This window comes from Colobus angolensis, unplaced genomic scaffold, assembly GCF_000951035.1.
Source record: "Colobus angolensis palliatus isolate OR3802 unplaced genomic scaffold, Cang.pa_1.0 Scaffold134, whole genome shotgun sequence".
Lineage (NCBI taxonomy): Eukaryota > Metazoa > Chordata > Mammalia > Primates > Cercopithecidae > Colobus > Colobus angolensis.
The window spans coordinates 1,385,896-1,409,226 of record NW_012114422.1 but is presented as its reverse complement, the minus strand read 5'-3'; the positions used below and the strand labels follow the sequence as shown (position 1 = coordinate 1,409,226).

Sequence of the window (23,331 nt, the reverse complement as noted above, 5' to 3'; positions counted from 1 at the left end):
CTGATCTTCAGTAGTGGCAGCAAAGAGCAACAGGGAGGTTGTGGCATTTTCTCTTTAAACTGTCAGACTTAGGGACGGCCCTTCAGCATATAGTGGACCCATAAGACATGTGACCTTAGCCTTTCTTGACCTGTGACTGCTTTTGTCTCCCCTCTCCTTTTGGTTATGTTCTCACTCGGCATTTTGAGAAACAGTCATTCTCTTTATTTGTTGTCTAACAGTTTAAATTCCAAAGGAAGGCCAGGCATGGTGGCTCATGCCTGTAATCCCAGCAATATTGGGAGGCCAAGGTGGGCAGATTACTTGAGCTCAGGAATTTGAGACCAGCTTGGGCAACATGGCAAAACCCCATCTCTACAAAAACATACACAAAATTAGCCAGGCTTGGTGGCATGTGTCTGTGGTCCCAACTACTTGGGAGGCTGAGGTTGGGAGGATCTCCTGAGCCCAGGAGGTGGAGGTGGCAGTGATCCTAGATTATGCCACTGCACTCCAGCCTGGGCTAGAGAGTGAGAGGCTGTCTCAACAAACAAAGCCAAGGGCAAACCATTTATTAGCCTAGAATTTACTATCCATTTGCTTTATGTAAGCCTACTTGCATACTCATTTGTTTACTGACCTCTTACTAAGCACTAAGTCAAAACCATTGCATTAAGTGCTGTGCAGGGAAAAGGGATAAATAAGATACAACTTTTGGTGGGTGTTTCCTCTGCCAGGAGGGACCCCTGGAAGCAGCATGGAAACAGGGAGACCAGTCAGGGGTTACTGTAACATGTGGCTAGCAGAAAGTGAGGTTCAACTGGCAAGTGGCAGAGATCACATGACTAAGAAAATAAGTGTGCATGACAAAACAGATGACATTGCTAGGATGGAGTGGCTGGCGGGGCGTGGGGGAAAAGAGAGGAGGAAAACTACAGAGGACTCTGGGTGCTTTCGCCTGGGTGGCTGGGGAAATGGAGGGGTCGTGAGCTGCTAAATAAGTTCCTGAGGAGAGCAGGGGTGAGGTGAGGGAAGAAATGCTGAGTGAGATTTCAGTCACAGTACAGGCGAGCTGCCCGCCAGGTATAAAGGTGGGAGGTTCTGGCCAGGAATCGGGAATGACCCTCAACGATTTCCTTTCACTGTACCACAGGCACTCTGAGAGCACAGGCTACACATCCTGGTTTAGGAGCCACACTTTGCAGAAAGGTGAGAGTTGAAGCATGACCTTCCACTGAGGTGAGAGTGGGTAAATCCCTGGAGTGGGTGGTTGGCAGGTTGGAGGAGAGCAGAGGAACCTCAGGGAAGGCCTGTATTTAAAGAGTAGGAGTCTGGGCACTGTGGCTTATGCTTGTAATCCTGGCACTTTGGGAGGCTGAGGTGCAAGGATTGCTTGAGCTCAGGGGTTCAAGACCAGCCTGGGCAATATTAGTGAGACCTCATCTGTACTAAAAAGTAAAAAAAAAAAAAAAATTAGCCAGGTGTAGTAGTACACGCCTGTAGTCCCAGCTACTCAGGAAGCTGAGGGGGAAGGATTTCTTGAGCCCAGGAGGTTGAGGTTACAGTAAGCTATGATCGTGCCACTGCACTCCAGCCTGGGTAACAAAGAGAGACTTGTCTCCAAAAATAAAAAAAAATTAAAAAATAGAGTGGGATGCAGAAACAAAGCTGGCTAATGTGACAAGGCCAGAGCCAGGAAGAGTGAAAATCTGGAGAGCACAGTGCCATGGAGGGCAAGGGAGGAGTACGCCAGGAGAGGGAAGGGCCCGGGCTGAGGGTGCACTGACCTAGTGCCCTTACCACAGAAGACAGGAGCAATGGCTGGGGGATTGGGGGACCTTGGTAACTTGGGAACAGGTTGAGGAGGGTGGGAGCTGATTCCCAGGTGCTGAGGGGAGAGTGGCTGGTTTGAAAGTGGATATAGGGCCAGGCGCGGTGGCTTAAGCCTGTAATCCTAGCACTTTGGGAGGCCGAGACGGGCGGATCACTAGGTCAGGAGATCGGGACCATCCTGGCTAACATGGTGAAACCCCAGCTCTACTAAAAAATACAAAAAACTAGCCGGGCGAAGTGGCGGGTGCCTGTAGTCCCAGCTACTCAGGAGGCTGAGGCAGGAGAATGGCGTAAACCCGGAAGGCAGAGCTTGCAGTGAGCTGAGATCCGGCCACTGTACTCCAGCCTGGGCAACAGAGCCAGACTCCGTCTCAAAAAAAAAAAAAAAAGAAAGAAAGTGGATATAGGAGTGTGGCATCCCCCGGCAGAAACAGGATTTGAGTCTCCACAGACAGACACTGGTGTAAGACCCTCACCAGAGCCCTTGAAAAGGGACGGTACTCACTGTCAGGCCGCACTGCCAAGAGCTCATGCAAGCAGTGGGTGTGTCCCCTATCCCCCACCAGGCCCCCATTACCAAAAAGTATTGAAGATTTAAAGAATTGCTTCCAAGTTTTCATTGACCTCACTAATTCCAAGTATAGTTTCTTAGAAGCAATGATCCAAATGGAAGCCCTACCCAAGTAGTCATCCAGAGAAAACTTGTCATTGTCCCATATCTGAATGATCAGCCTGGGTGGGATTCGAAATTCCGTTTGGTCAATACTCCAGAAATGCTCCTAAAACGAAAAGAAACATGGACATACCAGGTGATCATGATGACTCTGAAACACTCACCTTTGGCTCCTTAAGACAGCATCAAAGCCTGGGGCCTTTCTCTCCTTTGCACCCCCCACCCTGACACTCCCTTGGGCCTAAATCCTTCCACTTTATCTGTATGGAGAGCAGTCAGGCTCCCCAGGAAATCACAAGCTGGGCAACTGAAAGAATGTCCCAGGCATTTCCCAAAGAAGAAGATTCCTTGCCATGTCCCTATCAGTGTGACTTCCTGCTGCCACCTGGGGGTTGGAGAGTGACTCATCTCCCCACCAAAGAGCCCTATGTCCTATTTAGATCATCCTCCTAAGGCCAGGCATTCTAGGCCAGCCCACAGTATCACCCACTGGGGTGTCACTTCTGCTTAGCAACTTTCCACCCGCCCCCCACCCACACAGATGTCTGAGTGTGCTCTCATTTTACATGGGGGTAAGGAGACGGCCCAGATTCTACTCTTTTATCAGTGCAGATTTAGAATGTCCTGGGATTTTTGGCCTTTGAAAAATACCACTGGGCTGGGTGCAGTGGCTTGTAATCCCAGCACTTTGGGAGGCTGAGGACACTTGAGGCCAGGAGTTTGAGACCAGCCTGGCCAACATGGTGAAACCCCATCTCTACTAAAAATACAAAACATAGCTAGGTATGATGGTGCATACCTGTAATACCAGCTACTTGGGAGGCTGAGGCATGACAATCACTTGAACCTGGGAAGTGGAGGTTGCAGTGAGCCGAGATCACACCACTGCACTCCAGCCTGGGTGACAGAGTGAGATTCTATCTCAGAAGAAAAAAAAAAGAAAAAAGAAAAGAAAAGAAAGAAAGAAAAAGAGAGAGAGAGAAAGAGAGAGAGAGAAAGAAAGAAACCACTGGCTTTTGTTTGCTTGTGGTCACTTAAGACCCTCAGATCCTCATACTAGAGGTAGGTCGAAGGAGGACTAGGTAACTGTCCTGCAAGTTCTTGCCTCTCCTTGCCTCAATGTTAGCCAAGACTAAACATCTCTCCAGCTCAGGTATACCTAAGTTCCTCTGGTCCTAGTAGAAAGGGAATTTCCCAGTGCTTCATGAATTTGAAGGAAGATCACTGGGTTGTTTGTTTTTCATATTCCAGGAATGTTTTCCTTTGCAGGGCTCAGAGAGCCTGGCTCTGAGGGACTGGGCGGCCCACTCTGCTCTTGTCTGTTGCTGCCTGACCATCCTGGGTAGGATCATGCTCCAAGCACCACAGGGTATGGGGCGGTCCAGCCCTAGATGTGGGTAAACAGGAAAGGTAACCATACCTAAAAGCCCTGATCCCCGCCATCAGCCCTGATGCCACACCATCTGAAAGTGTGCATTTTTGATGTCACATTGAGCCTCTGTGCCTCTTGAAAGTCCCCTTTGGCACTTTGGGAGGCCAAGGTGGGAGAACGGCTTGATCCCAGGAGTTCGAGACCAGCCTGGGCAACAAAGTGAAACCCTGTCTCTACAAACAATATAAAAATTAGCCAGGCTTGGTGATGCATGCCTGTAGTTCCAGCTACTAGGGAAGCTGAGGTGGGAGGATTGCTTCAGCCCAGGAGGTCAAGGCTGCAGTGAGCCATGAGTGTACTAGTACACTCCAGCCTGGGTGGCAGAGAGAGACCTTGTCTCAAAAAGAAAAAAAAAAGGCCTCCTTTGAAGGCATTCATCCCACTGGTATGAAAACCCGCCCACTGGCTGGATGCGGTAGCTCATACCTGTAATCCCAGCACTTTGCAGGGGCCGAGGTGGGTGAATCACCTGAGGTCGGGAGTTCAAGATCAGCCTGACCAACATGAAGAAACCCCATCTCTACTAAAAATACAAAATTAGCCAGATGTGGTGGCACATGCCTGTAATCCCATCTACTTGGGAGGCTGAGGCAGGAGAATCACTTGAATCCAGGAGGTAGAGGTTGCAGGGAGCCGAGATTGTGCCATTGCACTCCAGCCTGGGTGACAACAGTGAAACTCTGTCTCAAAAACACAAAAACCAAAAAACAAAAAACAGTGCTCACTACAGCATTAGCACTGAGTAGGGCCAGCAGCAGAGGGTAGGCCTAATGCGACACAGGGCTGGTGGCTGGTACATTCTGATCAGGGGTGGGGAGAGGAGGTGACCAGGTAGAGCTAGGGGAAGCTGAGAGAATGTGGGGGCAGGAATGGAACAGGGCATCTACGGAAGACATCTGTTATTATCGACTATGCAGGTTCTAGACCCCCTTTTCTGGAATGAAAGCACCCAGCTTTTCCTTAGCGGACTCTCCTTTCCCCCAAATTTTAGAGAAGCTGCCTCTGTCTCTAACTCTGGAGCCTGGACAATCAGAGCATCCCTGGGCAACAATGGTTGGTTCAGGGATAGGCACATGACCCCCAAAGGCAGAGAGACTGAGGCCCAATTCCAGAACTCTGGTTGGCCCCATGAGGGCTTCGCTCTTCTCTTTCTGCTGAGGTTAGAGGGGAGGACAGGATGTTACCTGGGGCTGCCACCGTGAGTCTGTGGAGGAGGGTGGGGCGGAGGAGCGGGGAGGGTGAGACCAATATCTAAAGTCATCATCACTTCACTGCGGGATCCAGACAGGCCTAAAGCCAGCAGACCCCTGGACTTTTTGGTAATGTGAACCAATACATCCCTTTTCTGGTGTCAGCCAGTTTGAGTTGAGTTCTGTAACTGAAAGTCTAACTAGTTAAGACCAGGAGGGCCCTGAGCCCTCACGGTGGTGTCTCGGAAGGAGGTAAAGCAGATGTGGAGGTTTAATAAGGAAGGATACCCACTTTAATACCGGGCCTCTGCTTGACTCTGCCTAGCCTGGGAAGACGTCAGTCTCCCTGTCACATAAAGAACACACTTGGGTTGTTGTTTATACTAATACAAAACCATTACTCCTACCCTTTATCCTTCACCGCACCACCAGTATGTGAGGGGAAAGAAAGTTGTGCTCCTCATGCTTCCTAATTACACAAATACCTATCCTAGCAGTGTGACCTTGGACCAGTATCAAGGTGGCAGATTCCCCATCTCTACTGAAAAGGAGCCAGACTCAGTGACGTCCAAGATTCTGAGCAGCTCCAGCACTCTATGAGTTTCTGAGTTAAGGAAGACCCGTGATACCCACTTCCCACTGGCATATTTCAGAGCTCACTTTTTTCGCAACGATACAGAGTTGTTCGGCTGGAAGGTAGTCAAACGGGAAAACAAATCTCCAGTTAAAATTCCCTTCACCATCCAAAGACCTGTAATGGACATCTGTTTTCTGTTTGTTTTCTTCATTGCCAGGAATCCAGCTGAAAGGCAGAGGCAAATAGACTTAGCTTCACGTGATTGACAAGTCGTGTAGCCGCAAAATTGTGCAGTAATTAGGGGAGCGAAGAGCAGGAGAATGAATGCACTTTTCTTGGGCAACATCCAGTTATCTACGGAGCTGGGGGTGATTTATGGAGGGGAGGTGCTCTATTGCATCCAACACAGGTTGTGGCCAAATAAAATATCATCCCTCTAAAACCAAAGCAGGAAACCCTTTAGACTTCAGTTAACAGGGCTAAGGTGAAATTTTCTGGAAAACATCAGCAATGTAACTTCTATTTTGGGTACATTGAAGCCTGCTGGCTATGATTTGAGTCCTCACAACTATAACTCATCAGTGTCTGTCAGCACTGCTGATAGGTTAAATGAATATGAGTTAGCTCAAAATTTTAGCATTTCCTTTCCCATATTTTACTTCAGCATACCAAAGAAGCACAAATCAAGTAATCTTACAGCTTGCTTTTTATAAATTATTCTTAAATTCACTATGATAATATTAATGATACTGGCAAGGAAGATGTCAGCTCTTATTTCCACATGCATATCTGTGAGCATTCATTTCACTAACATCTTAACTTTTAACGTTCGAGAAGTTTTCTTCTGCTTGTGCCTGGCACATAGTAGACACTAGATAAATACCTACTGAAGGAACGAATGAATGAGTGTGCCTGAAAAGAAGCTGTTGCTACTGGGAGGACTTCTAGTTTGAAACCAGGGGGTAACATTCGATTTTACACTGTCAAAGTAATAGCGAGTGCATGGTTCTCGAAACTGCACATTAGAATCACATTAGAATCGACTGGGGACATTTTAAAAATATTGATGCCTGGACCCCACAGATAGAGATTCTTGGTAGGAGGCAGGCCTGGCTGGGAAAACTCTCTGAGCCTCATCTTGCATCTGTGAAATAAGATTAATGATATGTGCTCCCTTCACATGGTCGACACGGAGAGAGAAAAGATTATGGTTTAGCAGGGGCAGAGTGCGAATGGAGACACCTTTAACACACAGGTTATCATCTTCTGTGAACCAGGTATGTAACATGCATTATTTTATTCTTCCCAACAACTGTGCGACTCTCTCCACTTTGTGGAAGAGGAAACTGAGGTTCAGAGAGAATATATTAACTTGCACAAGGTCACATAGCCCAGAACTGACATGATTCCCAGGTCAGTCTGATTGCAAAGTCCATACCTGTTACTCTGCCTCAACCATAGAGACTGCAAAGTCACTCAAAAATACTAAGTCCTACTATTAGTAGTGGTATTAATATCAAACAACTACAGTACTTTTCTTTTTGCTAGTCAATTAACTGACTAGATAAATGAGTTGAAAGATTCCTTTTGACTATTAACTATTTTTTTAATAATTTTTTTTTTTTTTCTTTTTAAAGAGCCAGGTTCTCACTATGCTGCCCAGGCTGGACTTCAAACTACGGGGCTCAAGTGATCCTCCTGCCTCAGACTCATGAATAGCTGAGACTGCAGGCATAAGCCATCATGCCCAGTTTTGACGATTAATTTTTAAGGTAACTCATCGAGGAGAGTTCACGTTCTCTTGGTCACCACCTTAGTGGCCTCACCTCCTGATCCACCCCTAAGGGTCACCATCATCCTATCCTAGACTGCTCACCCTTACAGCTCTTCCTCTCTTTTCTTATGAATTTTCACATTTAATTTTAAACATAAATCTTTCCATACTTTAAGACAAGTCGAACAGCTCCTCTAGGTATATGTATTTATGTGCATGTATGTATAGCTTGATATGTAATACAATACCCAGCTGTGTCTAGTATCTTTTCACGTATCGTATTTAGATTTTTACTGCACATTTTTCAAAGTACTTTAAGTTTAGCTTTATTCTCTGATTAGAGGAGCTTTCTCTCAGTTCAGAATTACTTGAGTTTGTTTCCCTGATTTGAAAAAAAAAATAATGCTTATGATAGTCAAATAAATTTGCATATATATAATTAGCTGAGATTAGTTTTCGATAGAGAATGGTAATGAGATCCCAAAATGAGAAAGAATAATGAGGAACTTGATGAAACATTCCCTGTTTACAGTGAACCTAAATGATACTAATTATATCTTTAACAAAGTTTTGATTGAAGGCCACATGGGATTATAGGTGAAAGTTTATTCTGACTTGATGAATATATTAAATGTCACAAGTCTTATCTTTTATATATCAAGGAACCAAACTCAGTCCCATGTGGAACAGCAGTAATACTATCTGCCAGGTGCTGTCCTAAATACTTTGAATAACTGGGTCACCTGAATATCCCTGGGAAGGAGGAATAATCATTATCACCATTTTACAGATGAGGAACAGCGAGCTAACTACCTTGCCCAGCCAGTAGGGAAAGTACCAGAATTTAGTCATTATGCTGTACTGCATGCAACATCTATGATTGAGGCATATGATCAAGGCATCCACACAGATGATGTGAAATTGAATTAGGCAAGTAAGAGAATATTGAACAACAATGACCCTGGACATGTTGGATGCTGGCACTCAGTGCAGGTTGGTAGAATAAATGACTTCTTTTGAAATCTGTGAACATTTCCTCTTTTCCATAGACATGGGCTTCTGGTAATACAATATGTAGAAAATGAAATTTTGGAAGCTTTACTTGTGTCTCAAAGGCTATTCAGGGTATCAAAGGTGAATAAAAAGAAACTACATGGCTAAAAAGTCCCAGAAATAATAAATCTACTCAAGAAACTGAAAAAAAAATCCACTTTGTCAAAAAGGAAACAAATAAATATTTATCAGTTCTTATAATCCTTATATAGCTTTGCTCATAAACAAAGTCCATATAGGTCTCACTCTCTTTCTCTCTTCCTCTCTTCTCTCCCCTTTGCTTTCCAGGAGCTACCTAAGTAGATCACATTAATGAGATAAAATAGCCTCAAAAAACCAAGAATCCTATCTTGGGCACATTCAGTAATGAAAACTCACGAAGGAGAGAGTCTGTCTCCCTGAGCTTGGCAAAGTCTCTTGTGTGCTAACCTCACCCTTTGACGTAGATGTCACTCATTTCCTCTCCTGTGATGCTTTTCTCATCCAAGATAACGTCCTTGGTGTTCCAGATGATCACACGCAGGTAGTATCTGCAAGAAGCAGTTGAAAGGTACTTTTTTTCTGGTACTGGACCAAGTCCCCAGCCCAGTGTATGTAGCAGGGTCTCAAGATGACTTACTTCTTGGCCTTCCGGGGTGTGATGTTGAAAGGAGGGCCTGGTGGCCCCAAACTCTTGGGGAAAACATCCACCCACATCTGAAGTTTTCCCTAAACCATTTGAAAATGAAAAGAGGACTGAAGTTATATGATGGGTAGCAGAAGCCACAATTTTCTTTCATATTTCTTAGATGAAACTGTTTCTTTAGTCCCTCTAATTTATTAGTCCATATGGAAGGCAAGAAGTGGAAGAGAGCAAACCAAGATTAATCTTGTATGTATAATGTCATTTGGGCCACCCACTTTCCATTCTCACCCAGGGGTCTCTGATGGCTGCACATGTCCACCTGTATCATAGCCTGGGTCTCACCTGGTTAAATAAAACTGCGGACTTCCCATTACTAACCCAATCCCAACATACCCACATATACACCCCACATGCAGGCATGCATACACACACACGCACACACCCACCCCCTCTTACAATGACTTAAAATTGGGTCCTTCACCTTTAGCAGTTCTCATGCTGTCATTTTATCCATCACATTGGCCACCTGACACCAATCTCCATTTTGCCATACCCAAGTGTTTCTCTACTTACCTCAAAATACAAAAAGTAATGAATGCAATTAGTGAAAATGGTATTAAATTTTGTAAAAGGAAAACTTACAACAAGGAAAACGGACAACATGGCATTTTCAAAACAGGAGCTCAAACAATGATAATATTATAGTTCCCAAAAGGTAAGGATTCCTGGCCATTGGTTCATTGGTGCCCACCACCAGGTAAGTGGCTAGCAGGAAGGGGAGGTGAAAGCCTGGACTGACATTTGTGCTGCCATCCTGGGGAGGTCCTGCTCAGCTCTTTGACTGCCACAGACTGGGCCCATCCATCTGACTCGAATGTTCTTCCAGACAGGTCAGGAATGCCATGAAAAAACTATATCAACCGTACAAACCAATTTGTATTCTTCAAACTGTTTTTGAACGTTCTGTAGACTCTGTCTTTAGACAAAAACAAACTGATCTTCAAGAAAGTTGCCAAGGAAACCACTAGATTGGCTTCCTAATGTATTGTGACCAAAATACATGAAGTGCAGCTCTTGAAAAGGGATATATTTTACTATGATCTGACTCTCCTCCAACTAATCTGTAGGGCTCAGGGCTCTACAATTCATCAAGCACTCTACAGAATATTAGGCGCCCAGTGTCTCCCCAGACGCAGCCACAGTCTGTGGCTAATGCTGTAGGCAGAAGTGATGGGGGTTTGTGGATTCCCAGGGAGAAATCTTCCTCACTCTGTCATTTCTTGAAACTCCATATACAGCTAAGGGGTGAGAGGAGAAAAAGGAGGAGGAATAGATTTTTTGGTGAAAGGAAGAAATGGAAATGTAGAACAAAATAAAAGCAAGAAGTAAGTGACAAAACAACCTAGAAGGCCCAGGCCAACCCTTTTGCAATCAGCACGTCCATAGTTTTGCTGTCAGGGTCAACAATATTAGCATTATGAGATTAATCTTTTTTTTTTTTTTGAGACTGAGTCTAGCTGTGTCACCCAGGCTGGAGTGCAGTGGTATGATCACGACTCACTACAACCTCCGCTTCCCCAGTTCAAGCAATTCTCCTGCCTCAGCCTCCCCAGTAGCTGGGCTTACTGGCACCCACCACCACAGCCAGCTAATTTTTGTATTTTTAGTAGAGGTGGGGTTTCACCATCTTGGCCAGGCTGGTCTTGAACTCCTGACTTCGTGATCCACCCGCCTTGGCCTCACAAAGTGTTGGGATTATAGGTGTGAGCCACTTCGCCCATCCTAGATTAATATTTCTTTTTTTTTTTCATTTTTTATTTTTTTTGAGATGGAGTCTCGCTCTGTCGCCCAGGCTGGAGTGCAGTGGCCGGATCTCGGCTCACTGCAAGCTCTGCCTCCCAGGTTCCCGCCATTCTCCTGCCTCAGCCTCCCGAATAGTTGGGACTACAGGCGCCCGCCACCTTGCCCGGCTAGGTTTTTGTATTTTTTAGTAGAGACGGGGTTTCACCGTGTTAGCCAGGATGGTCTCCATCTCCTGACCTCGTGATCCGCCCGTCTCGGCCTCCCAAAGTGCTGGGATTACAGGCTTGAGCCACCGCGCCCGGCCAGATTAATATTTCTTAAAGTGTGATCAGAACCTCTTCAGGTACTTGTTAAAATTCAGATTCCTGGACCCACCCTAGACCTACTGCATCCAAATCTCTGCAGACATGACCTGGACACCTTTATTATAACAAGCTTCCACATAGATTATTTTGTCAGTGGCCATGTCTTGCTTTGCTTCTGTGGAAACTGCTCTCCATCTTCTGGGAGTGGAATGTCCCCCATCGCTATCCACATGGTCCTTGCCTCCCTGATACTGTAGTCTCAGATGGCACCTCCTGAACTGGGCTGAGCTCAATCACTTTCCCAGACCCTGCCCACCTCGCTGGAGCTGAGTGGTCCCATGGTTGGCAAGGGGGCCAAGTCTGGGCAATGAATCCCTATGCATTTAGAAGTAGATGGGGCCGCATTACAACACACAAGCACTCAAGGACTCTCTGTAATAGCTGGACTCATAGGAAGGTGATCACAGCAAGAGGGCAGATGAAATAGACCCAGAGAAACAGAGATGAGACAGAGAGACCCTGGTTCTGGTTTGTTCTGAGTCATGGCCAATCTCCTTTCTGGATTTAGAGAGTTACCTGGAAATTCTTACAAAAAATTCCCCTTTGATATGACACTAATTTGAATCTCATTTCTATTTCTGTACATCTAAAAGCATTCAAAGAAGATAAAAGGGGCAAACACGTCAACTACTGCCATTGCATTTGGGGCAGGGATAATGGTCTTCAAGGGAGGGGAGGCGCTTTACCTGGGAAATGTTGGGCTGGAAGGTGCTGTGCAAAGTCCTTGTTTCCACGTGCTCAGGGACCAGCCCCTGAGTCCTGAGGATGTGAAGAGCAAGCCGCTCTTCAGGGGCCCCGAGGTGTCGGTGCAGGATTTTGTTGGCTTCTGCAATGGAAAGCGGCATTGAAGCAGGAATGAGTATTTGTGAATAGTTTAGCCAGATTGCCTGGACCTGCTTCCAGCACTTCATCCCAGACTTTGCCAAAATGGACAGGCAGTGCCAACATGCAGACTTTGACTTGTGAAGGAAGAGTTGACAGAACTGACCAGGAGCCCTGCCCCACCCAGGCTCAAACCTAACTTGCGGGCTGCCGATAGTCAAGGGACCAGGATACCAGAACGGGTAAGTGGGAGCATTCTGTATTTAATTCTGTGGCACGAGCTCATGGCGTGCCTGTTTCTCAGCCTCCCTTGCGGTTAGAGGAGGCCATGTGACTGACTTCAGCCAGAGGGTAACATGGGTAGAAGTGACATGTGTATCCCCTCCGGACCTGGCCCATAAATCCCTCCTGGGTAGGAGTCTCTATGTGCCTTTTTCTTCTGACTGCAAAAAGGAACAGCAGCCTTAGACTCCTGCAGTGAAGAACTGCAGAGCTAGAAGACGGCAGGGACCTGGGTCCATGGAACACTGCTTGGAAGACAGCTACCCACCTGGAGGAATGTCTACTTAGAATCAATGAGAAATAAACTTTTTTTGTGTTAGAACACGGACATTTGGAGGTTCAATTTTTACAGCAGCTAGCATCATTGTGGTATTCTGGTTTTTTGTTTTTTGAGACAGTCTCGCTCTGTCATCCAGCTGGAGTGCAACAGCGCAATCTTGGCTCACTGCAACCTCCGCCTCCTGGGTTCAAGTGATTCTCACGCCTCAGCCTCCCGAGTAGCTGGGACTACAGGCATGTGCCACCACATGCAGCTAATTTTTGTATTTTTAGTAGGGGGGATTTTCGCTATGATGACCAGGCTGGTGTTGAACTCCTGAGCTCAAGTGATCTGCCCACCTCGGCATCCCAAAGTGCTGGGATTACAGGCGTGAGCCACCGCACCCGGCCATCACTGTGGTATTCTGAAAACATAGGCCCCAGTTTCTCTTGACACTTCTCCCATGAAGAAGTGGTGGGGTCTGTGTCATTTCCCTTTGAATCTGGAGACGTAGTCAAACACTAAAGTATGGAGAAAAGATGCTGTGTGACTCCAAGGCTTAGACACAAAGGCCACACAGCTCCTGCCTGGTTTTCTGGGGACCCCCACTCTGGGGGACACCATCCACATGTAAGGAGCCTGAGTCCACAGAGTCTGCCATGCTGGAAAGGCCTGTGTAGGTGCTCTGGTCATTAGCCCCAGCCGAGAGCCAGCACAACTGCCAGCTACGTGTGTGGGCCACCTGATGGCTCCCCCGAGCAGGGCTCTCAGATAACTGCAGCCTCAGCCGACATCTGACTGCAACCTCAGGAGATGAGCCACCCAGGCTCAAATGTCACTTGTGGACTGCCAAGAGCAAAGGGACCAGAACTCCAGATCCGGTGAGAGGGAGCGTTCTGTATTTACTCTTGCGGCACAAGCTCATGGCCAGCCTCGGCCAGAACTGTTCACCTGAGCCCGTCCTGAACTCCTGACCCCCCAAAATTGTGAGGAAAACAAATGGTTGTTTCCAGTTACTAAGTTTGGGGTGATCTGTTATATATCAATAGTAACTGGAACAATCCCCATGACAGGGCAGTTGTTTGTTTGGGGTTACCCTTAACCATCAGACCATGATGCTTCCCAATTTATTTCCAATCCTGTTTGCAAGTTCACATGTTAGCAGCATTAACATTTCTTAAATATCTAATCATCCCTGATACCAAGTCCTCTTTAAAATGCAAAGACAAAACATAGGTTTTTTGTTTGTTTGTTTTCTGAGACAAGGTCTCACTGTGTCACCCAGGCTAGAGTGCAATAGTGCAATCTCGGCTCACTGCAACCTCCACCTCCTGGGTTCAAGTGATTCTCATGCTTCAGCCTCCTGAGTAGCTAGGATTACAGGTGCATGCCACCACACCTGGCTCTTTTTTTTTTTTTTTTTTTTTTTTTTTTTTTTTTGTAGTTTTAGTAGAGATGGGCTTTCACCATGTTGGCCAGGCTGGTCTTGAACTCCTGACCTCAAATGATCCACCTGCCTTCGCCTCCAAAAAGTGCTGAGATTACTGGTGTGAACCACCGTGCCCGGCCTGAAAACACAGTTTTTCACAATGTCATGAATCAAGCTGAGGAGCAGAAAGCACTTTTCTTCCTGTGCACCTTTGTTCAGCTCCCCCTGGATATCCCATGCACCTGCCACCACCCCCTCTGGGTATCCCTCCCCTATGCAAAATATGGAAGCACAGTTCGCATGCTCTGTGATGCTTACTGCAGTCTTTGTCACAGTGTGGCTAGCTATTGACGCGTCAGGACAGGCCGTATTATAAATTGCTGCTTGGAAAGAGCAAGACCCCAAGCTTGGACATGAGCCAAATGGGATCGTAGCAGGCTCTTCAAGCCAACCACAGCATCCCTGAAGCTTCTGGGAGAAGGGATGGAACAAATGATGGAATAAACCTGGAAGGGAAATTCCTGCACTACCATCTGGGCATTTTTAAGCAAATTATGCATTACATGGAAATTAGTTCGTTACTAGCACTTTGTGTAAACCTCTAATGGCTACGATCTAAAAAGGGCAAGTAAAACATAAGACAACAAGAAAATGTGTCCACTTTGACCCTTGACAAGACAGCAGAACTCTGATATGGCTGTTGTTAGATAGTGTTGTTAGATAGTGTCACACGCGCAGAGCCTCATGTGGTATAATTAGGGTGCTGGCTCTGTCTATTCACTCCCCCAAACCAAGCAACATATATGGGTTACTATACTTTGTACAAGTTTACAGTCCACAGCTAGGTGCTCACCAAATTCATCCAAACTGTAGTCTCGTCCTCCGTATCTGATTCTACTCCCATCTTCGGAAAGGATGGGTTGTGGGAAGCCTTTGAATCTGGCGACATTTTGAAGCAGCTGTGTTGGTCTCAGTTGATCTCGCCAGGTATTGACTCCAGAACTGTGAATAGCATCAGGTGGCTCGGAGTTATGGAGGAGCATGCAGGTTCTTCTCGGATTCACACACACATGCTCATGTACTCTTAGGTGCTCCCATACAGTGGGACAGAAAGTCTGCGTTACACTCCGACTTTGGCCTAGAAATCTATTTCAGAGTCCTAAAAATACACATGCTATTTTGGCCTCAGCAAAACAAATGTATTTATTTATTTAACATTTATTTAGCCTTCAGTTTCCTCCTCTGTAAAAGTGAGGAGTTTGACTGAGATCACTGAGTCATAATAGGCAAACTAATAAACTAGAAATTGCAAGCTATGTCTCATCAGATACGGTGGAGAGACACTGCATAGCAGGCAGGAGAAGAGGGACATCACAAAATTAAGTACAAGGTGCAGAGAATCCCTATTTCCCAAGGGCAGGGAATCCTTGCTATCAAACATTGCCAGCCCTCAGTCCTTGACATCCAGGAGGGACTCAGTGAGGGGTAGGTAGCAAGGGAACTGGTCTTCTGGGCTGCCACCTGTGCCATTCCCCAGCGCATGGCACTGCTCCAGCTGCCACCATTTTACACACACTGTGATGTGAGAGGGGTTCATGAGGTGGCCCTAAGATTCCCTAAAATAATCCTGTGATTGAAATCCGTACCTAACTGAGTGACAGGAGCAGTGGCTCGGTGAAGGAAGGCGCTAAGGTAGAGGGCTTAGGCCTCCTGGGGTGCCAATGTCAGAGGCAGCAAAGTGCCCTTTGTACGGTCAAGCAACTTACACACAGTACTCCTCTGGTATGCCGCAGTGGGACCCAAAGCGGGAAAGGAATCGGTTTTCCAGATCAATAATTGTTTCTCCTACTTTTTCATCCCGGGTAAAGGTGTCATAATCATAGACAGAAATTTTCAGGTCTTTTTCCTGAGGTAAGTAGCAGCTCAGTTCGTACATCCTAAATAAACAAATGCAAGGTCAGAATCTCCACGATCCATCTGGGTACCTCACAAAAACCGGTGCTCTGTGCACAGATTTCCCCGGGCCATGTGTGGTATGGTATGTCCTCAGATGGAGGATATCTGAGTAGGATAATCAGGGTGGGTGGTGGCGGGTGGCTTGCTAAATAGTACATACTAGAAATAAGAACAAGAAGAGAACATGTGCTTGCTCAGGAAACCTGTGGGCTTTAAATGTCTAGGTTCAAATCCTACCTCTGCTGCTTACCAACTGTGGGACTCTAGACCAGTTACTTAACTTCTCTGTGCTAAGTTTTTTCATCTGTAAAGTGGTGATAACACCTCCCATCAATGTCGCTATAAGGGTCAAGTGAAGAAATATTTAGAGAGCATTTGGCATGAGTGCATTGCTCCAATGCCAGTATAATAATAATGATGTATTATTATATTATTAACTTTATCATCACATGCCCATTAGCTGTTCACTGGAGCACCTCTACTCAGCTCAGAGATGAGTAAGGCACAAGTACCCTCCATAACTGTGCCCCTGCTAGGTTCCCTCCTCTGCCTTCATAGAGACCACTGCCCCATGGAACATCTTTGACTCAGCCCATAGAAGCACAGGGGAGGAGAGTGAGTGCGATTTACCATAGGGTGTGATATGCAGGGTGCCCCAAAGGCTACCCCTCTCCTCCCAGACCCTCTGGGTCTGCCCTTGGCTCCAGTTCTTCTTTTTTTTTTTTTGAGATAGAGCCTCGCTCTGTTGCCCAGGCTGGAGTGCAGTTGTGTGATCTCGGCTCACTGCAAGCTCTGCCTCCCAAGTTCACGCCATTCTCCTGCCTCAGCCTCCCTAGCAGCTGGGACCACAGGTGCCCGCCACCACACCTGACTAATTTATTGTATTTTTAGTAGATACGGGATTTCACCGTGTTAGCCAGGATGGTCTTGATCTCCTGACCTAGTGATCCGCCCACCTCAGCCTCACAAAGTGCTGGGATTACAGACATGAGCCACCGCGCCCTGCCAGCTCCAGTTCTTTAAGGCTTTTCTAGAGAACCAACATTAAAATGTACACACTTCTGAGATGAAGATAAAGAGTCAGACAGTGCTTCTGTGGTGGGTGAACAATGCGCGCTAGAGGGCGGGCTTTGGGTTCTGTGTCTGCACTGTCCACAGAGGAACTCATCCCAGAGAAGGTGTTCAATACATTCTGTTGAAGGAGCTGTGAGAGGCCTCCTCTCTGCCTCCTCCCCTTCTCCTTGCACTCTGGTGTGTGGACTGGCTCCTGCCCAGAGAGCCAGGAATGTTGATCCATTTGAGCAGAAAACAGATGTGAGAAAAGGTGCTTGAGTCATGACACATGAAGCGCCTTACCCACATGTGCCCCAAACCAGCACATTTCCAATCCCAAATTCCAAGAAACAAATCATATGTGGTCTCTGGGAGAAAGAATTCTTCAGTCAAATAAAGTTGAGAACCGCTTCTTTTGCAGTTCTTCTGGACATACTAAAGGTTCTGAGAAGTCCTGCAATTATAATCTTTTTAAACCCAAGTGTCTTGGTTTTACTAAGGAATATATTTTTTTCTTGGAACATCAATTAATATCCTGCGGAAGACACTGCTATTCTTTCGAAGGCGATCTGCCATGATGGATAGGACTCTGAGTAACGGCCACGCACATAGGAAAGGTTGGTCCTTTCTGAATTCCTGTTCCAGAGTCCCCAGTAGCTCTGCAGAGAAGAAAGCTACCCGCTATGACTGAGGCCATGGACTGGAGCCATCTGAGGGGCTGCAGAGCCGGCGTCTCCTTGGCTCCACCCTGCTGGATGAGGGGAAGTCTGCCCACCTGCCAGACAGCGATTGGCCTAGCAGAGCCTGACAGCACCGCTTCCTTCCAGGGTGCCTCGGAGCAAGACTTTTCCTGCCACTTAATTAAGCTTGTGCCTGGCTCCTCTGAGACCAGCAATTCAGACAGGGTTGCCTTTCTCCCTTCAAAGCTGGCTTTCCCTGCTTCCCTGTCTCCCTCACAGGAGCCCTTCTTCCTGCCCTGCGTGCCTTTTCCTGTCTAGACCTGGGGGCTGGATCAGTGGAAGAAAAGGAAAACGATCAGATTGCGGTGCCAGAGGATTACTTCCATTCCCTGGCCCGGGCGCATGGCCTTGGGTGTGCAGCATGCGGGGGGTCGGGGGGAGTGTGTGCGCAGGTATGTGTGTGCGACACATGACAGAGAAAGAACCCATAAGGCTACAAACCAACAAACTCAAGAAGAAAAGAAGCGTATGGGCAACATAATAAAGCCAGAAATAAAAATATATGCCATGCAGCAAACAAGAACACAGTATTCTCTCACTCAGCAAGGTTCTCAGAACAAAACATCATTTTCACAAATGTCTCAGACAGAGAACATTTTTCTACAGGTGATGGCTTTGCCACAAATGTGAAATATCACCAAGGCGGTTGGAAAAGCCTGGGGCTTGGAGTCAGCAGAATTTCTAGCTAAATCTCGGCTCTATCACTTATCCCACCACCCCTATTAATAGAGCTCTGGGAGCCCTGTTTTCTTCACCTGTACAGTTGGGTTGGTAATTCCTGCCCTGAGCAGCTAATAAGTTTGACATGGAGATGGAAATCAGACCGTGGTGTGCCACACAGACACTGGGGTCAGATGGTCTGAGTTCGAATCCTCACTCTTCTCTTTTTTTTTTTTTTTGAAGATGAAGCTCTGCTGCCCAGGCTGGAGTGCAATGGTGCGATCTCAGCTCACTGCAACCTCCACCTCCTGGGTTCAAGCAATTCTCCAGCCTCAGCCTCCTGAGTAGCTGGGATTACAGGCACGTGCCACCACACCTAGCTAATTTTTGTTTTGTTTGTAGAGACGGGGTTTCACTAGGTTGGCCAGACTGGCATCGAACTCCTGACCTTGTGATCCACCCACCTCAGACTCCCAAAGTGCTGGGATTACAGGTGTGAGCCATTGCGCCCGGCCCTCACTCTTCTCTTAACAGCTAAGTATATTAAACACTGCATCTCTCTGTGCCTCAGTTTCCTCTGTTATAAAATAGGAATGATGGGGTGGGCACAGTGGCACATGCCTGTAATCCCAGCACATTGGGAGGCTGATGCGAGAGGATCACTTGAGGTTAGGAGTTCGAGACCAGCCTGGCCAACATGGTGAAATCCTGTCTTTACTAAAAACACAAAAATTACCTGGGTGTGGTGGCACACGCCTGTAATCCCAGCTAGTTGGGAGGCTGAAGCAGGACAATCACTTGAACCTGAGAGGCGGAGGTTGCAGTGAACCGAGATCATGCCAGTGCACTCCAGCATGGGTGACAGAGCAAGACTCCGTTTTTAAAAAAATAAAATAAAATAGGAATAATAATGGCACCTCAGAGTTGTGAGGTTTTTTTGAGATGTTTTATATAAACAGCTCCGCAGACAGCCAGGTGACAGGGTGGTCCCCGGAAAAACTCCAACTGGCCTGTGCTCCTGTAACACTAGTACGAATGCTGCCTGTCTACCCTGCAAGCTATCAGAACCAAGCTTCTTCACTTCCGTGAAATTCTTTTATTTTGGGTTTATCAATTTATTACCCGCTCTCCTGTCTAGAATGTTTATCTAGTTCACAATCACAGGGTCTAGGACAAGGTTGGACACACATTAGAGTCTGCATGCATGTTCCGTGGAGAAATGAAGGCCAGAAAAACACCGAAGAATGCACATTACCTGCCAAAGACTGGGTTGAGAGTGTTGGGAATGTAGTGATCTCGGTCTTCAATGACTTTTTTGCCCAGTGTTATTTTTATGTAAGGGTCACACTGCGGGGACAAAATAGACGGGATGTTACATCATCGTAGGCCACAAGGTGAAGTCAAGTTCAGGGACAGACTCAGCTCGCCTCCACACCCACTCCCAGCTGATGACGAGGTGGCCGCCATGGCACCCCTGTGCCTAAGACGAGGGAGCAGTGCTCTCCTTTGGGTGGCATGCAGCCAGTTGTGTGGGTGCAGGGGTGGTGGCGGGGGGAGTCCTGGCTCACACCTGTAAAATGAGAAGGATGAACCAGGGGACCTTAAACCCCTGCAAGCTCTGAGATAAATCCCCATGGGGACAATCCTCCTGAATACATTGTTTTGATGGAGTATCTTTCCCCTAGTGAGATAACAGACGCCCAGAAAGAACAAGACAATTATTGTGGCTGATGACTGTAATTATCTTGCTACAGGAGAAGGCCCCACACCCAAACTCTTACCAGGCCATTGTTGTCCTGGGGCTGGAGCTCTAAGCCTCGAACAATGTAAATCCTAACCGTGCATTCCTGTGGGACGCTGTCAGGTAATTCCCGAAACTGTCTGGGAGGGGCTGGCACGCTGGGGTCATCCGGCAGAGGGTAGATCCGAAAGGAGCCCTAAGAGGGAGAGACAGAAGGACTCACAGGGCCCTGGGTGGCCCAGATAGAGGGCTCCCGGGAAGTCCCCTCCCCCCACAGGGGTGTGGGATTGAGGGATGGAAGGCTGCCTTTTGTGGAAGAAATAATGCATATTGCACTTTGCATATTTCCAGTAGGGAAAGTGAAATGATTCCCAAGTAATTACTTGAGAGCTCACAGGGGAGAAGAGAGAGCACAGCAGAAATCGGGAGTCAAGAGAACACAGGCCAGTGTGATAGATGAGGTGGTAGTGAGAAAGAGTGAAATCCTGCACATTCTTTGAAGATAGGAACAACAATAATTACATTTTAAAGCCAACAAAATACCAACAGTGATCCCCCTTTTCCTGTAGCACCTCTGTACTCCACCTCCCACTCCCAGGCAAACTTCTTTCAAATCTGTTTCAAAAGTGACACCTTTCGAATCTCAGCTGAAAGGTGTCACTTCCTCCAGGAAACCTCCCTGACTGCTCCTGGGCCAGGTATGTTCTCTGGGTGCTCTCATCCAACCCCACACTCACCCCGACACAGCCCTGTCCTCTGCATTGAGATCATCTATTTATTGTCTAGATCCTTCGCTAGACCGTGAGCTTCTAGAGATGGATGAGGGGGGCATGAGGTCTCGTTCATCACCCTATCTCTAGGGCCTAACACAGGACTAGGTATATAGTAAGAGTACAAAAATTGTATTTTGAAGGAGTGAGCCAACAAGACCTGCTGGAGAGGCCACGTATTTTGCCCTGAAACCAGGAGAATGCACTGAAGCTGGATTCGAAATATACAGATCTTAGTTCCAGTGGTCTTCATTCAGTCAAGTGGCATGGATAAGCACCTACTTTGTGCCAGGTACTAGGGACCCACAAAAGAACTCAAGGACTCTCATCTGGCACAGCGGTGGTCAGTAGGGTTGGCTCTTGTGCCATTTGTGATTGCTTGGTGGGAGGCTGTACTGAGAAGGATTTGAGACCATGCATCGGGCATCATCCTCTGGTCCCTTAGCAATGTCTGCTACAGGCAAAGGATTAAGAAGCAGCAGCAGCACATCTGCCATGACTTTGCCAAGCGTGGTTGCAGGGAGGGGCAATTATAACTGCAGATACTTTCCATGTGTAAGATGCTTTCATGGAGGCATGAACCCAGACCTGTGGGAGCCCAGAGCAGGAGTGAGTCACACTGCCCGAAGCAATCAGGGAACACTTGACAAAGAGAGTGACATTTGAGCTGGTGCTTAAAAGAATGAGTAGGACTTTGTCAGACCACAAAGGGGGTAGAAAGGGCATCCAGGGAAGGAAGAAGAGCCTGTCCCAAGTCTCCGACTTGTGAGAGGACAAGGTGTGTCCGGGGCTTGGGCGAGGCTCTCCCAGGCAGGAGGGTGGAGGGTGTGAGGGGGAGGGAGGCAGGGGACCACGTAGCTTGGGAAAGACTGGCTCTGCCTTTGGAAGGAGTTGCGACTTGCCTGTGGAAACCCAAGCAAAGTCTTTCAGTAGTCCAGAGAGAAGATCAGATTTGGTTGCATGGAGGCTGGAGAGGTATGTGATGAGAAAGGTGACGAGGACTGTCAAGTGAGAAGTTGTCACAATGATCCTGCTGAAAGCATGGTAGGGGCAGTAGGATGAGGAGAGGAACTAGATCTTGGAGAGACTGCATCTTAGGATTCAAGGCTGCTTGGCATGAGCAGGGAGGCAGGAGGAGATGCGAAGACAGCTCAGAGTGCTCTGGCTCCTCCTTCCCCTTTTCCTTTCTGGTACCTTCCAGCATCCCTCAGAGGCTGCAGGACATGCCCCTCCCTAGACCCTGATTGTCCTTTATCCTAGGCCTATACAGAAAATGAAGGTGGATTTTAAACAGGACCAACACACACATCTTACTCACCTTAAACTCTCCAACCACAGAAGGATCTTCATTCTCATCCGACTTGCCTCGGTATAACTTGAATGTATCTGAGAAGTCTGTCAGGCCCTCAAATTCTGCTACATTTTCCAGTTCGCAATTATATATCTGAAAACGACCAACAGAGTCTTAATTTCTCATTAAAATGCAGGTAAGGTCTAAAATCAAAAGGGCTGACAGTATCAAGTGGGCATGAGGTTGTGGAGGGGGCAACCGGAACTCCCACATCGCTGGCAGGAGTATAGACGAATACAACCACTTTGGAAAATGTCTGGTAGTTTCTTATGGAGTTAAGTAGCCACCTATTCTATGATCCAGAGATTGCATTCCTAGGCATTTACTGATGAGAAGTGAAAGCACATACACATGCTAGAAGAATGTTCACAGCAACTTCATTATCAGGAGACTGGAAAAACAACTTGTGGCATATCCACACAATGGAACACTACTCAGCAATGACGAGGGACCCACCATGAATACACACAACCACATGATGAGTCTCAAAACTGCAACGTAGGGCTAAAGAGGCCAGACACACAAAACATAAATCATACGAGTCCATTTAGAGCAAGTGCAAAATCAGGCAAAATCAGTTTGTGGTGAGAGAAATCCAATCAGTCGCTCCTAGGAGGGATGAGGATAGTGGAAAATTGACTGGAAAGGGACACGGGGAAGTTTTCTGTGGGAATGGGAGTGTTCTCTGTCTTGTTTTGGGTGGTGGTTCACACAGGGTATATACAATAATCACAACTTGTTGAATGGATCACTTTATGTAAACTATTTCTCAATTTAAAAAGCAAGAAGAGGAGGAAGGAGGAGAAGGAGGGAAGAAAGAAAAGGAGGAAGGGAGGGGAGGAAGGGAGGGAAGGAAGGGAGGCAGGAAGAAGGGAGGGAAGGAAGGGAGAGAAGGAAGGAAGGAAGGAAGGGAAGAAAGGGAAGGAAGGGAAGGGAAGGAAAGGGAAGGGAAGGGAGGGAGGGG

At 47.1% G+C, this 23,331-nt stretch overlaps 1 protein-coding gene across 1 annotated transcript in view; it reads right to left on the bottom strand.

Moving 5' to 3' along the window:
* The window catches only part of MYOF (myoferlin), a 177,463-nt gene that overhangs the window by 7,766 nt on the left and 146,366 nt on the right, over window positions 1-23,331 (bottom strand). Inside the window, exons 42-51 of the mRNA XM_011934357.1 lie at window positions 22,335-22,460; window positions 20,287-20,442; window positions 19,761-19,852; window positions 15,863-16,033; window positions 14,950-15,098; window positions 11,991-12,130; window positions 9,131-9,219; window positions 8,946-9,041; window positions 5,768-5,909; window positions 2,492-2,591 (exon numbers count right to left, since the gene is read on the bottom strand). Of these exons, the coding sequence (XP_011789747.1) occupies window positions 2,492-2,591; window positions 5,768-5,909; window positions 8,946-9,041; window positions 9,131-9,219; window positions 11,991-12,130; window positions 14,950-15,098; window positions 15,863-16,033; window positions 19,761-19,852; window positions 20,287-20,442; window positions 22,335-22,460 (1,261 nt within the window). The remainder of the gene's footprint in view (window positions 1-2,491; window positions 2,592-5,767; window positions 5,910-8,945; window positions 9,042-9,130; window positions 9,220-11,990; window positions 12,131-14,949; window positions 15,099-15,862; window positions 16,034-19,760; window positions 19,853-20,286; window positions 20,443-22,334; window positions 22,461-23,331) is intronic.